The sequence below is a fragment of the Chenopodium album genome, chromosome 15 (assembly GCF_948465745.1).
Source record: "Chenopodium album chromosome 15, dcCheAlbu1.1, whole genome shotgun sequence".
NCBI classification, from domain to species: Eukaryota; Viridiplantae; Streptophyta; class Magnoliopsida; order Caryophyllales; family Amaranthaceae; genus Chenopodium; species Chenopodium album.
The window spans coordinates 14,892,586-14,908,144 of NC_137848.1; the positions used below are offsets into that span (position 1 = coordinate 14,892,586).

Genomic DNA, 15,559 nt, shown 5'->3' on the forward strand with positions numbered 1-15,559 from the left:
AGAAGCCCAACCCCTAAATAAGCCAACTGTTGGGAGCGTGTGAAATGGCGGGCCCGATCGGGCATTCTTCGAGATTGTATATAGCCGGTTATTTTAGTTTTGGGCTTGGATATAATAAAAAGCCCACTAATATGGAGATTGGCAGTAGTACGTGGCTTTTTAGTAGTGGGTTAGAAGTTGACCTTGATTATAACTCCTCTTTATTATATAGAGGGAGGCTAAATTGGCAGTAGGTGGTTTTTGGGAGTTTTAGTCTTAGTTTAGTTTCGTTTATCATTAGTTTTAGATTAGTTTTAAATTATTGTCAGATACCTTGTTTCCTTTTACTTCTTCTCTAATTGCCTTTTTCTAGCTTTTATTATTATTGTTTTCTTATTAGCTTTATTATTATTGCTTTTAACCATGTCTTGTTTAATTGCTTTGATTAGTGTAGATTTAATTATGCGTGAGTAGTTTTCTTTCTAGGGTATATGGGGATCCATAAATAATATGAAGGGGTAATTTATTGTTGTTGATTATCAATGCTAGATTAATTTCCTATTGATTGATTTAATGCTCTGCAACTAGATTAACGCTGGCCTTTTATGTATGAGTTTAGCAATATTAATTCGAGATTCGAGAGATGAGAATTGATATTTAGACTTAGTTTCAATAGGCAGGTTAATTTATAAATGGTTAAGTCGAGATTCGAGATATGAGATTTAATACCGGTAGATTAATTCTGTGATTGTAATGCGTAGCGAAAGCCCTTTGTGATCTGATTAATCGATGCAAGGATGATTGATTATTATATTTTACCCTGGAATATTATTTATTGGTGAACCTATGCCCTAGGTCTTTTATTCCTTGATTTTCCTCTTACTTTTATTCCTTTCCACTTTTACTCCTAGTAGTTTAGTTCTCCTTTATAATAACAAATTGGTTACTTGATAATCTAGATTATATAGATTAATTAGGAATAAATTGACTTGTTTCCCTGTGGTTCGACCCTTCTTCCCTATCTACATAGTTAGTGGATTTAGGTATTAATTTTTATTAGGTGATTACGACTTTAGCCTGTCAGTTCCTCTGTCTATAGGTTACTTTCTTTCTCTCTTTATGTTGAATTTGCTTCACTTATTATATGTAGTTGTGGTTATATATGGGGTACTTGTGTTTTTAGATTAAATTACAATTTTGACAAGGGTTACTAATTTTAATATATTAAGGTTACTTGGTCAAGAATTAGATTAGTCATTTTTAATATATTGGGGTCACTAGATTTAATACATTGGTGTTACTAATTTTAATATAATGGATTTTGATAGAGGTTACTTATTTAATATATTGGGGTTATTTGTCATTTTTACTGGGGTTATTTAGTGAACAATACTAGGGTTACTGGAGTTACTTTTTATTGGGTTTATATAGTCATTTTTAGTTTCTTGGGTTACTGAGTGGGGTTACTGGGTTACTTTTTTATCCACTAGTAGAAAAACTTTCATTTGCGTCGCCTTATTTGCGTCACTCGTAGAAACAAGCGAAGCAAATGATATATTTTAGCTTCATTATAAGTTATTTGCGTCGCTCATTGGCCATGAAGTGACACAAAAGCCTGATATGCTTCAGCTTTATGTTATTTGCGTCGCGTTTATTTATTAGAACGACACAAATAACACTCTTATTTGCGTCACTCCTTTAGGGACAAGTGACGCAAATGAGTTTGTGAGTTATTTGCGTTACTTATTTAATTAATGAGCGATGCAAATAAGTATAGGTTAGTAATTAATTCTAAATTTTCTACCCATCTCGCCATTTGCTGCTGCCTCCAAATTCGATATACCCACAAAAAAATACTCTTGCTACCCCATTTGTTGCTGCCTTCAACAACTAAATTCAACATAGCAATTCGACTAAACCAAAACCCCAGAAAAATAGAAAGATCGAAGCCAAAAATCTCCCATTTTCGAGCACAAAATCGAACCAAAACCCCCAGCAAAATCAAACACTAAAAACCCCATAAAAATCGAGCAAAAACCCCCCAATTTGAGCAGAAGTTCGGTGTATAAACCCCCAGCAAATTCGAACCCTACAAACCCCAAAAAAATCGAACATTTTCCGGCCAAAACCCCCCCAATTCGAGCAGAAATTCCAACCTCAACCCCCAGCAAATTCGAACCCTGCAAAACCCAGAAAAATCGAACATTTTCCAGCCAAAAGCCCCCCAATTCGAGCAGAAATTCCAACCTCAACCCCTAGCAATTTCGAACCCTGAAAACCCTAGAAAAATTGAACATTTTTCGAGCCAAAAACCCCCCAATTCGAGCAGAAATTGGAACCTAAAACCCCAACAAATTTGAACCCTTGTTTTCTTTATGATTTTTGTTGATTTAATGGTTGAATTTTGCCACAATCCCAGGTTTTTTTTGCCCTGATTTTTAGGGTTTTGTGTTATTTTTAATTGGGTGCTCTTCAATTGTTGTTTTCAATGCATTTATTGATTCAATCTTTGAATTTTGCCTCTAATTTAGGGATATGTTCGGCTTTCTAGGGTTATTATGATGTTTTATTATTTCTAATTGTTTGTGTTTTGGAATTGTTATTAGAAAAGCGAAGCTTTACAGATTTGATAAAGAAGGAAATTAATGGAAAGAAAGGGGTACTGGTATAGTGAAGTTTCTAAAGCATAAGGTTTCTGGGAAATTTCGATTGGTTATGCGGCAATCTAAAACTCTTAAGATCTGTGCTAATCATCTGAGTATGTGACTTTATTTCTATCATTTGTTAATTGTTCTGGGTTTTGTTTTTTTTGTATAATTATTGTGTGAAATTGCTTGAATTAATGAGTTTTTTCTATGAATGATCAATTTGTATTTGTAGTTATTGCGGGTATGATGGTTCAAGAGCATGCCGGGAATGAAAAATCTTGTATGTGGGTTGCTAGTGATTATGCTGATGGAGAGTTGAAGGAGGAGATGTTCTGTATCCGATTCGCATCGATTGAGAGTGAGTAAATTTGCTTTGAATTAAATGTTTATTATCTATGTTGCTGGTCCAATATCCTTGTGTTTTTGCAATTTGCCAATTAAACAAATTTTAGGGTTATCTTTGAGTTTGTTGTCCAATTTTTTGATTAATTTGGTTTCCATTGCGAATTGCTAATTGATTTTAATCTCGATATTAATCTCGAATTTTGCTTGAAGAACCCCAAACAATGAATTTGTTGCCCTTTTGCTGAATTTGATCTTAAAATTTGCTTAATTCTTCAAGTCTATTTGTGAATTTCATTTAACCCATACAATTTGCTGAATTTCATTCAACCCATACAATTTGTTGAATTTCCTCATCCTTAAAGAAGGTTTTTCTCATTAATCTTTTAGTTTTGCTAATTTCCCCTTTTAATTTTGCTTAATTTTTATCTACTTTGCTATAATCCATACGATTTAACGAATGTTTTGGGTTTTGTCAATTTCTCATTACTATATGTTTACTTATTTCGTCAATTTCGATTCTGTTTTTCCTTATTAATCTGGTTTTTTCTTTCTATTTAATCAATAATTGAAGCTATAATTCCATTATGTGTTGTCTATATATAAGCAGCACTTGAAGAACTCCCTGTCAAAAAGAAGAGGCCGAGAAAAAGACATTGATTAGGTATGTTTATTGCCTGTTTAATAATTTATGTTGTTTAATATATGAGTCAATGATTAATGTATTTGGCTGTCTATAATGAGTGCTTAATAACATATCCCTTGCTTCTATATATTTCAGATTTTTTTTTAATCTTTTAGTTTTATGCTTTTGATATTCGCTACTTTAAATTACCTTGATGTTATATGGGTAATATCGTTTGATTTTATAATGTTACAATCTTTTTGGTTAGATGTTTAAAGACTTTTGTAGTGCTTCGCATTGAATTGTAAGCAGCTATATACATGTACAAAATCTGTTCATAATAAACTTGTATCCAAGTTCTAAGGCTTAATTGTTGGGGTGGGGGATTTTAGGGGACTGAAAAACTGAATATTATTGATAAATTTAGGCCTTTAAATAGGCTACAACTATGTTAGCAAAACTTAGAAAACAAAGCTAAGAAATTGTATAAAACTTCAAGGAGAACAACCCTTGCAAGCAGAACATGCTTATCAAACTTTCTAGCTGTACCACTTGACAAAAACTGACTTTATTAACTGACTTTTAGATATATCCTTGTATATGAAGTCCTTGGAATTTATGGCTTATCTTTTGTTATCTAGTATAATATTGTAGAACTTTTAAAATCTGAATCTTACAGGGATCTAAGCAATATAATTTACTTCTAAGCAACACAATCTTACTTAGGTAAAACATATTTAATGTATGTAGTTTGTTTTGATGTATGTAGTTTCCTCTGTCTGAAATTTTGTGCTCTACTTAGGTAAAACATATTAAGTTGTAGCAATATAGCATATTTTTGTTCTGCTTTGCTCTTGGTTCTTCCTTGTCCTGGTATAAAAAAACTAATTATCATTGATACCACCATCGATTATTAAGGTGCAAAGTTAGCTAGATGAATGAGTAGCTATTAGATGTCATTTTTTTTTGTAGTATGTAGAATTACATGCTTTATTAACTGCTTTTGTGCAAGGTCACAACTCACATATTTATGTTCTCGCTGCTCTATTGCTGTTAGCTATAATGAATTGATTTCTTAGTCATCATGGTTCCATTGAAAATGTTTAATGTACAATAGTAAGGCAATGCTTGTAAAATTAATTACATTGGTTTGTCAATTGCTTTCCAATCAAGTTTCTGATTGAAACACCCTCTCTGTGCTTGAAATTTTGATGATGTTCACATATTTATTTATATTTTCATTAGGTTTTTGGTATGTATACTTGTATAGAGAACTCAGGTATATGTATTATTAGATTGCCAGTATATGCTCCATGTAGATACCCTTGAGAAAGTGAGAAACATTCCAATGCTGCGTTTGTAGCTGATTGTATGCCTGGTTTTCTATCACAAGAAAGAGAATCTACGTGAGTGTGGCTACTACGTCATGCGTTATATGTACGAAATACTTGAACATCATCATAGCAGTGAGGATCTTATTAAGGTATGAGTTGTCAAATATTTCATTTTTGTTTGATAAACACAATTTGATGTTAGCTACAATCTTAAATTAAAACTTTCCTCTTGTATATTTGTTATGTTGATAGGATTTTTCAAGAACTACACCGTATACTGAGGAGGAGATAAATGAGGTTCGAGATATTTGGGCAGAGTATTTTATATGTATTGTTGAACTTTAGATTTACACTTAGCAAATGTTGGACTCTTGTTTTGATTATAGGCTTGACATGAATGAATTTGGTTAATTGGTGTTGGGATGATGAGTATAATGTCAATGATATTGAGATGTAAACTTATTGGACAGGTTGTTAATAATGCCGTCATTCCCAATTTTATGGGTAGGCCAAAATACAAAGGAAACTCTGCCGAAATTTACATTTGCATTCATTAATATTGCATTTGAATTTCAATTATTGGCGTTAGCATATTACGTTATACCACTACCAAGGGAAACAGGTACTGCAAACATATACAAGCAATTATTATAATTAAAAAAAAAATTCACATCATTTGCGTCACTCATTAAACAAACAAGTGACGCAAATAACTCGCTTTTGTATTGTCTAGTAAGCCATTTGCGTCACTCCTATATAAACAAGTGACGCAAATTAAAAACAAGAAGTTGCTCAGAACAACTATTTGCGTCACTCCTATATAAACAAGTGACGCAAATGAAAGTCATTTGCGTCACTTGTTTATATAGGAGTGACGCAAATAACTCTTATTTGCGTCGCGCCTAGAAGCGACGCAAATGATTTAAAAGTCATTTGCGTCGCGAGCAGTTGCGTCGCTCATAGAAGCGATGCAAATACACTATAAATGAGCGACACAAATGAGCCTTTTTCTACTAGTGATTGGGGTTATATAGTCATTTTAGTTACCTGTGTTACTGAGATATTTTTTTTGGGTTTACTTTGTTATTTTTATTGGGGTTACTTTTTTATTTTTACTGGGGTTAGTTATTTATTATATATGGGTTTAGGTTACTTGGGGTAGTTAGTTTGAATAATACTGGGGTTACTTGGGTTACTTTTTATTAGGGTTGGGTTATTGGGGTTATCGTTTTTAGTTACCTTGGGTTACTGAATTATTTTTACTGGGGTTACTTTCTTATTTTTATTGGGGTCACTTTTTTATTTTTACTAGGGTTACTTTGTTATTTTTATTGGGGTTTCTTCTTTTTTTACTGGTATTACTTAGTCATTTTTACTTACAGGGGTTACTTAGTTATTATATCTGGGTTTGGGTTACTTGGGTTAGTTAATAGTCATTTAATTGGGGTTTTTTTTTTTATTAGGGTTACTTAGTTATTGTATCTAGGCTTGCGTTTACTTTGTTTTGCTTATTTTAAAACATGATTTCTAATTCTATGAAAGTGATTTTGTGCTAGGGTTATTAATGATTTTTTTCTTTGTATATCATAACAGGGGGGATATATTCAGTTATTCTAATTTATATCAATTGTCTCGTGAAGATTTTTAAACATTGATCCCAAGACAGTTAATATCAAGTCATGTGATGCACTATTTTTATATTCTTTTGAATTTAGAGGAGATTTTGGCAGGTTTTACTTATAATAGAGTTTTCTTTGGAGATGAACATATGGTAAGTATGAAGTATTTTTTATTTCTAATAGTTTAACAGAAATTATAGTATCTCATTCACTTATTTTTGTTTTTTTGTTGTATGTAGTGGCTTGTTCTGTAGTGTGTTGTTGCTGGTGATGGTTGTGTTTATGAGAGATATGTATTTGGTTCATGAGATGAATGGTTTATAAATGTCAGATGTACTAATTTTTTGACTGCTATACTGGTATAATACTGATCTCTTGTCAAAATTTTTTGTATTTAAAGCGAATGAATTTAGTATAACAAATTTGTATAAAAGTTTTATCTTTTATTCCTGTATTGAATTTATATAAATTTTTTTGTCTTTTATTCCTGTTTTGCAGATTTTTATGCCTATTTGGTATGACAACCACTACATGTTGCTGTGGTGAACTTTTTTGACAAAAAGATTGATTATCTTGACAACATAAAGTATACAATCTATGATGATGTTTTAAAGAAAAATACAACACAATTTGATGGATTGCATACTGTGTCTAACAGTATTACATATCGTTTGGGAAGGCTTTTAAAACTATTTGGTTACATTATATGGTTTATGATTTAGTTATGGGGTTATTAGGGAGTTACTTAGGGGATTACTTTGTGACATATGTGGGAGTTACTTAAAGGGTTACTCTGGGGGGGTTATTAGGGAGTTACTTAAGGGTTTGCTAAGGGAATTACTTTGTCACATATGTAGGTGTTACTTAGGGGGTTACTTTAAGGGGATACTTGTTACAATTTGATATTGGAGGGGGGGGGGGGGGGGGGAGGGGGTTACTTGGTCATATTTTTATTGTTAGCAAACAGGTTACTTAAAAGGTTACTCTGGGGGTTACAAAGGGTTTACTTAAGGGTTTGCTAAGGGGGTTACTTTGTCACATGTGTAAGTGTTACTTAGGGGGTTACTTTAAGAAGATACTTGTTACAATTTGATATGGGGGGGGGGGGGTTACTTGGTCATATTTTTATTGTTAGCAGATAGGTTATTTAAGGAGTTACTTTTCCTGATATTTTCTTTCTTTTTTTGTTTCCTGTTGGTGTCTAGGAGGGTTATAGGGGGGTTACTTAGGGGATTACTTTGTCACATATGTGAGACTTACTTAAAGGGTTACTCTGGGGGTTACCAGAGGGTTTACTTAAGGGTTTGCTAAGGGGGTTACTTTAACGGGATACTTGTTACAATTTGATAGGATGGGGGGGGAAGGGGTTACTTGGTCATATTTTTATTGTTAGCAGACAGGTTACTTAAAGGGTTACTCTGGGGGGTTATACCAGAGGGTTTACTTAAGGATTTGCTAAGGGGGTTACTTTGTCACATGTGTAAGTGTTACTTAGGGGGTTACTTTAAGAGGATACTTGATACAATTTGATAGGGGGGTTACTTGGTTATATTTTTATTGTTAGCAGACAGGTTATTTAAGGGGTTACTTTTCTTGATATTTTCTTTCTTTTTTTGTTTCTTGTTGGTGTCTAGGAGGGTTACTTAAGGGATTACTTTGTCACATATGTGAGACTTACTTAAAGGGTTACTCTGGGGGGTTACCTGAGGGTTTACTTAAGGGTTTGCTAAGGGGGTTACTTTAATGGGATACTTGTTACAATTTGATAGGAGGGCGGGGGGGGGGGGGGGGGGGAGGGGGTTACTTGGTCATATTTTTATTGTTAGTAGACAGATTACTTAAAGGGTTACTCTAGGTGGTTACCAGAAGGTTTACTTAAGGGTTTGCTAAGAGGGTTACTTTGTCACATGTGTAAGTGTTACTTAGGGGATTACTTTAAGGGGATACTTGTTACAATTTGATATTGGGGGGGGGGGTTACTTGGTCAATTTTTTATTGTTAGCAGATAGGTTATTTAAGGGTTACTTTTCCTGATATTTTCTTTCTTCTTTTCTTTCCTGTTGGTGTCTAGGAGGGTTATTAGGGGGGTTACTTAGGGGATTACTTTGTCACATATGTGAGACTTACTTAAAGGGTTACTTTGGGGGGTTACCAAAAGGTTTACTTAAGAGTTTGCTAAGGCAGTTAATTTGTGACATGTGTAAGTTTTACTTAGGGGGTTACTTTAGGGGCATACTTGTTACAATTTTGATATGGAGGGATTACTTGGTCATATTCTTATTATTAGCATACAGGTTACTTGAGGTCTTGCTAGAGGGGTTACTAGAGAGTTTATTTGTGGTTTTGCTTTGGTTACTTTGTCATATGTGTAATGATTACTTAGTGGGTTACTTTGAGGGGTTACTAGTTACAAGTTTGATATAGGGGGGTTACTTGGTCAAATATATAGGATTTACTTAAGGGGTTACTTTTGCTGTTGTTTTCTTTTGATGTGTTTGGATTTCATAGTTATATTCTTTGGGGTTATTTAAGGGGTTACTTTTTCTTTCGTTTTTTGTTTCCTGTTGGTGTTTTTTTTTATAATTATGTCTACTTTGTTTTATTTAGAGATATCTCATGTCAAGATACATGGCAATTAAAGGCCGTGAAGATGGAGTAGATGTGATGGATTTCCCAATTTGAATGATTAAAGTTGATGGACAAAAAGTTGGTGAAAATGTAGATTGTGGAGTGTTCTGTCTTTATCATTGTGCTTCATATTTTGGCAGACCTTTTAGAAGTTATCGTTTAAATCAGGTATTTTTCAAATGCTTTTATCTTCTAAGATTGCTCTTTTTTTGTTGTTGACTTAAATTTTTTTTTATATGTTTTTGCAGTTGATTGAACGTCGTTGTTATCGAGCTGAAATTTGTGCTTCATTAGGTTTGTCTGATTTGAATAAGATAAGAGAAAATGTGTTGTCTTCTGTTGAAGATTTTTGCACAAACAACGAAGCAATTATGGCTGAAGTTTTAACGAATGAGAAGCTCATTAGAGAGGTTGAAGCTGAAGCTCGTAAGGCAGAGCTACGTGCTGATCTTGAAAGGAGAAGAAAAGCTAAAGCTACTAAAGAAGAAGCTGCTTTGGTGGCCGCTACAATAGCAGCAGAAGTGGCTGTTGTAAAAAGAAAATCAACAAGAAATGCATCTGATGCTTCTATAACAGCTGTTCAAGAAGAAGAAGCTGCTTTGGTGGCTGCTACAATAGCAGCAGAAGAGACAACTTTAAGAAGAAAATCAACACGTAATGTATCAGCAGCAGCAGCAGTACCATCAGCAGCAACCCCATCACTAGCAGCATCAACACTAGTACCAGCAATAGTCTCCAAATCCAAAGCACCAGCAGTTAAGAGTAAAGCACTATTAGCATCAGCAGTAGTACCAACACCAACATCCAAATCCAAAGCACCAACATCTAAAAAGAAGAATTAAAAAACCATTATTCAAAGGAAAGTAAGAACTATATTTTTTCTAGGATTTTAGATTTGGTTGAATTTCACTTGAACTTAATTCATATATTTTGTTTGAATTTCACTCGAACTTAATTCATATAGTTTGTTAAGATTTGATTTTTATATCTCTTTGTTGGATGTTTAGTCAAACTTGATTTTGATATATAGTTTGTCAATATTTGAAATCATTTCTACTAGTTTAAAATTTTGTTCAGTTTTTTTATTCTTTTTTTATTTTTATTTTTATTTTTATTTTTTTTTTTTTTTATTTTTTTATTTTTTTTTTGTGTCCTATGGAAGTTTAAGGGTTAGGGGTTGCTTATTAGTTCTTTGTGTTTAAGTTTTAATTAGTTTGAGTATTACAAAAAGGTTGCGGTTACTTGGGGTTACTTGATGAGAAACTACTTTAATGGGGTTACTTTAAAGGAGGGTTACTTATTAAATTGATTGTTGTGTTTATTATTTTAGGGATTACTGTGGATACTAGAGGTGTTATTAGAGAGGTTTCTTAAGGAGTTGCTTTAATGAGGTTATTAGATTGATTATTAGAAGGGTTACTTCAGCTTCTTTTTGTTGGATTTACTTGTTTTTTTTTACTCTGGGCAGGTTGTTTTTTTTTTTTTTTAACCCTGGGGATACTTGGTTATTTTATGTGTTATCATAGGGGTTACTTAACTTAATGAGTTACTTTAATGAAGTTTAATAGAGGGGTTATTAAAGGGGTTATTTCAGTTTATTTTTGTTGGGGTTACTTCTTTTTTTTTTTTTTTTTTACATTAGGGTTACTTCTTTACTTGGTTTTTTTCCCTGGGGTTACTTTATTTGTTTTTTTTCCCTGGGGTTACTTTAGTTGTTTTTTTCCCTGGGATTACTATTGTTTTTTTACATGCTTCCATTTGTTTATATATGTTAGGGGTTACTTAGGGTTACATGCTTCCTTTAGGGTTACTTGTTTACTTGTTTTTTTTTCCCCGAGGTCACTTTATTTGTTTTTTTTTCCCTGGGGTTACTATTGTTTTTTTACATGCTTCAATTTATTTATATATGTTAGGGGTTACTTTACTTGTTTTTTTTTATCCCTGGGGTTACCTGCTTGTTTATTAAAGGTTACATGGAAACAATATGTATAATCCCTGGGTTACCTGCTTGTTTTTTAAAGGGGTTACTTTACTTGTTTTTTTTCCTTGGGGTTACTATTTTTTTTTTACATGCTTCCATTCGTTTATATATGTTAGGGGTTACTTTACTTGTTTTTTTTCCCTGTGGTTACCTGCTTGTATATTAAAGGTTACATGGAAACAATATGTATAATCCCTGGGGTTACCTGCTTGTTTATTAAAGGTTATTTGGAAACAATATGTATAAATTAAATTATAAATGTCACAGTAAATAATAAATAAATAAATATTATTTTTACATTATTCTGAAAATAAACTATTTTAAAGACATAACTGTAATATTGAAACTAAAAGAGCTTTGGATTCACAACAGGTGTGATTGTTCCAAATTCTCTTGTGTCACCTTTGGCTTGCATTGCTTTTGGTTGTTTTCCTTTTTCAAAGTGTCCCTTGATTCTTTTTCTTCTTCCTTTTGTGTTTGCTCGATCTGGATCGTTCACTATTGGTATTTCTTCTTCATTTTGCCGTTCTTCTGTGGTTTCATTAGATTGATCACCTTCTTCTTGTGCTTGTTGCATTTCTAGCTGTCTTTTTATTTGATCTGCTTCTATGTCAATTTTCCTTAGTTGTAACTCTATAAAGCTCCGTGTCTCTTTGTGATGCTGATATTTCAGTACAAGATTGTACGTCTATCTTGCCATTGTGTGACACCAATTTTCTGCTTCATGATCATCTTTTTTTTCCATACATGAGCTTTAGCTATCTTTGTCCATCTTAATGAGATATAATGTTCAGGAATTTTTGTAACTGAATGCTGATGTAAGATTCGTAAACAATGATAGCAAAGCCATCCTACTTCTTCAAAAATTTTGCATGAGCATGCAATCCTGTTTTGTGAGCCGACAAATGTGACCTTTTGTCTAGATGATATGTCATTTTCAATTTGCACCTCATAAAAGTAATGATCTCCCATTTGACCATGTAGAAATGTTATGCACCCCATTAAATAGCTGAACTCTGACTCAAAATATCTGAAAAATTGTCTGTGTGTATATTTCTGATTAGGGGTGTCCATTATTCGGATTAAAACCGAAATCCAATCTAATCCAAACCGAATTATCAATTCGGATCGGATCCGAAATTTAAATCGGATCGGATCGGATTGAAATTTTTGAAAATTCGGATTTTCGGATTGGATCGGATTGACCCTAATTGGATCCAATCCAAACCGAAAACTTTTGAAGTTTAGCTCAAATACTTACTACTACATGAAATATATTAGGGAGACTTTGTATTAATTAATTAATGACTTGATGTTGAACTATTTATTTTAATAATGATTTTGAAGACTTGTAATTATATTAAAGCTTTATTTTTATATTCATATTAGATGCTAAAAAATATTGTATTATAATTCGGATTTTTAGATCGGATCCAAATAACTGAATTTTAATTCGAATTGGATCGGATTGGATTGGGAGAGAAATTCGGATCGGATCGGATTAGAAAATTGAAAACCGAATTATATTTTGAATTAGATCGGATTTGGGCTAAATCCAAACCGAAAACCAAATGAACACCCCTATTTCTGATGCATGTTTTAACAGTCCATACATAGGTAGATGTGATGTTGGTTCAGAGTTTGAACACTTGAAATCTGCATCGGCTTCATTTTTTCTCCATCTCTTCACAGTTTGCTTGAATATTCTGAAAAAAAAAGTTTGTTAAACTTATGTTCTTGTTTGCTTTGAACCCAACTGCATTATTTGTACTCTCACTTCTCTGTGATGATAAAATACCAGTAGAAAAAAAGTCTTTACTTAGGGCTATGCACCATTTCTCCCTAAGGTTATATAACCTTTTGAACTAGGTATTTTTTTTCAAGTTTGTAAGTTGTAATCATGTTTTCGCAGCAAGCTTGAAATTCTTCTGCTGTCACACAACCACTTAGGCATTTATTAAATGCATCTTTGAAAGATGTATTTCTTTTTAATGCTCCAAATCTTGAAACAACATTTTTTATTATATGCCAAATACACAACCTATGTCTTGAGTGAGAAAATACCTGTAATTTTACAATGGAATCAAAGTAATAAAGATCATCATAGGGATTACATAAGTAGTTTAGAGTTTATGCATTTTTATAGGGGTTACTTATTTTAATCAATGGGGTTACTTAAGATATTTAAGCTATTTTTGTTGGTTTATAGGGGTTCTAGGGTTACTTAATCATTTTACATGGGTTAGGGGTTACTTAGGGGGATAGTGACATGGGTTACTTAAGGGGTTAGGGTTACTAGAGGGGTTACTGAGTGGGTTACTTAATTAGGGGGATAGTGACATGGGTTACTTAGGGGTTACTTAAAGGGTTAGGGTTACTAAAGGGGTCACTGAGTGGGTTACTGAGGGTGTTACTAGACAGGTTACTTTAATAAGGTTATTGGAGGGGTTACTTTAATGGTGTTATATTGGGTTACCTTGTCAACAATAAGAGGATTACTTAATAAGATTACTTAAGTTATTTTTACTGGGGTTACTTAATTAATTTTATAAGGGTTCAGGGGTTACTTTATCATTTTACATGGGTTAAGTGATTACTTAAGGGGCTAGGGTTACTAAAGGGGTTACTGAGTGGGTTACTTACTTAGGGGGATAGTGACATGGGTTACTTAGGGGTTACTTAAGAGGTTAGGGTTACTAAAGGGGTCACTGAGTGGGTTGCTTTAATAGGGTTACTAGAGGGGTTACTTTAATGGTGTTATATTGGGTTACTTGGTCAACAATAAAAGGATTACTTAATAAGCTTACTTAAGTTATTTAGTTATTATTACTGGGGTTACATAATTAATTTTATAGGGGTTTAGGGGTTACTTTATCATTTTACATGGGTTTTTATAGGGGTTCAAGGGTTATTTTATCATTTTACATGGGTTAAGTGGTTACTAATTTTAATATATTTTGTTACTTAATTAACAATAAAGGGGTTACTCACTGGGGTTACTTAAGTTACTTAGTTATTTTTACTGGGTATACTTAATTAAATATACAGGGTTTTAGGGGTTACTTAATCATTTTTACATGTTTTAAAGAGTTACTTAGGGTGATAGGGACAGGTCTTACTTAGGGGGTTACTAAATAAGTAGTAGTGGAGGATATACCTTTTCAATTGCCTTAGACATTGTCATGTCTTGATGTGTGAATATTGTGGCAGGCTCACTTCCTCCCATAGACTTTTTAAAAGTTGACAAAACCCAGTTAAATGTGTTAATCTTCTCATCAGCTATAAATGCACATCCAAACATTACCGTTTGCCAATGATTATTGACTCCTACAATAGGGGTACAAGTGAGATTATATTTGTTAATTCTGTATGTTGTGTCAAAAATGGTTACATCACCATAGATGTGGAAGTCCTCCTTCATTTCTGAGTTTCTCCAGAAGATTCCTGTTAACTTGTTGGTGTTGTCATCACCTTCAAGTTTGAATCTGAAGAAAAAGTCTTCTACTTCTGCTTGTCTTTGATATAGACTGTTTATAACAGTTTGTGCATCCCCTCCTTCAATTTCTTTCATTTTTCTTCTTGAAATGTAGTTTAAATGGTCTCTTAAAGTATGCCCTAGCAATTCTTCACCTCCAGCTTCTTTAGTTATCAGATTGTAAGTTTCAGTTGGCTTTAATCCACTCTCTGCCATAAGATCAATTACTTTTGCTTTGTCTTCAGTGATCTTTTTTTCTGACCTATGTAGATGTTGCTATGCTTTTCTAGTTAACTCATGGTTGTGATTAATGACATGTTCCTCAATTTCAAATTTCCCTTCCTTGTTCTTTTTTGCTCTTATTAATGCTTTGCATCTTGTTCCGGTTATAGGGACTTGTTTTATTTTCTTCCTATTTTCATTTGCTGGAGGAGAAGTTTTTTAACTTTGGGTTTGCATCTAAAGCCTTCTTTAGAACAAACACAATCTTTTCCCTTTATTTGTTTGTTCTCTCCTTGTGTCCATCTGGTGGTTGATTGTCTTACTCCAAATCCCATAATAAATGTATGCTTTTTATATATCTCATAGATTTCATCCAAAGTTTCTGCAGTAAATCCTTTTAGGCTTTCTGTAAAATCAAAATCTTCTTTTTGCTGAGTTTTACTCTGTTATGTTTGCATGTTATCATTTGTGCTTTCTTCTGTTAATGTGCTTAAAGTGTTCTTTGTTGTGTTGTCACTTGTTTCTGATGTATTGTCATTTGTTTCTGCTATCAATGTACAAGAAAAAAATACATTAAAAATTAGTAAAGTTACAGTATCATGCAGAATATTTAATTAGTATAGTTATATAGAGGTTAAAAAAGTGGTTATTGTCATTTGTTTCTGCTATCATGTACAAGAAAAAAGTGCATTAAAAATTAGTATAA

General features: G+C 32.9%; 1 protein-coding gene across 7 annotated transcripts; it reads left to right on the plus strand.

Annotated features, from left to right (window-relative positions):
- The first annotated feature begins 1,755 nt into the window (after window positions 1-1,755).
- LOC145582999 (uncharacterized) lies at window positions 1,756-10,160 on the plus strand. Of its 7 annotated transcripts, XM_081640094.1 has the most exons (10): window positions 1,756-2,398; window positions 2,586-2,737; window positions 2,860-2,985; window positions 3,580-3,633; window positions 4,890-5,077; window positions 5,181-5,225; window positions 6,522-6,699; window positions 6,787-6,906; window positions 9,155-9,343; window positions 9,424-10,160. In XM_081640094.1, exons 9-10 carry the CDS (start codon window positions 9,230-9,232, stop codon window positions 10,015-10,017), a joined length of 708 nt encoding a protein of 235 aa, XP_081496220.1. In that variant the 5' UTR covers window positions 1,756-2,398; window positions 2,586-2,737; window positions 2,860-2,985; window positions 3,580-3,633; window positions 4,890-5,077; window positions 5,181-5,225; window positions 6,522-6,699; window positions 6,787-6,906; window positions 9,155-9,229; the 3' UTR covers window positions 10,018-10,160. The 7 variants fall into 7 exon arrangements, with proteins under 7 accessions (XP_081496220.1, XP_081496222.1, XP_081496219.1 ...); XM_081640096.1 differs by lacking the exons at window positions 6,522-6,699; window positions 6,787-6,906 and having other exon boundaries at window positions 3,577-3,633; window positions 4,840-5,077; XM_081640093.1 differs by lacking the exons at window positions 6,522-6,699; window positions 6,787-6,906 and having other exon boundaries at window positions 3,577-3,633.
- The last annotated feature ends 5,399 nt before the right edge of the window (window positions 10,161-15,559 follow it).